This window comes from Penaeus monodon, chromosome 27 (assembly GCF_015228065.2).
Source record: "Penaeus monodon isolate SGIC_2016 chromosome 27, NSTDA_Pmon_1, whole genome shotgun sequence".
Lineage (NCBI taxonomy): Eukaryota > Metazoa > Arthropoda > Malacostraca > Decapoda > Penaeidae > Penaeus > Penaeus monodon.
The window spans coordinates 11,687,567-11,687,794 of NC_051412.1; the positions used below are offsets into that span (position 1 = coordinate 11,687,567).

Below are 228 nucleotides of genomic sequence, written 5' to 3' on the forward strand. Positions count from 1 at the left end.
GTATACGAACATGCTTTTCATTCATTAATTTTCCTGAGAAACACCAGCCTGCTCTTTATTTCTGTCTTCAGAATTTGGAAGACTCACCTGTAAGCCTGACTGGTGGCGACAACTCCGCTGAGGTAAGGTACAAAGGGGTAACAGTATGATTTGTGTTCAGGTATAGATTATGTCGATGTGATATTGAATTTAATGTTTATTTTTTTATGACTTTGAAACAACAAATAA

The 228-nt window shown here is 36.0% G+C and overlaps 1 protein-coding gene across 1 annotated transcript in view; it reads right to left on the bottom strand.

The window, feature by feature from the left end:
- Positions 1 to 24: 24 nt before the first annotated feature.
- LOC119590419 (relaxin receptor 1-like) overlaps positions 25 to 228 on the bottom strand; it is a 76,537-nt gene continuing 76,333 nt past the window's right edge. Inside the window, exon 11 of the mRNA XM_037939085.1 lies at positions 25 to 117. Coding sequence (XP_037795013.1) covers positions 25 to 117 — 93 coding nt within the window. The remainder of the gene's footprint in view (positions 118 to 228) is intronic.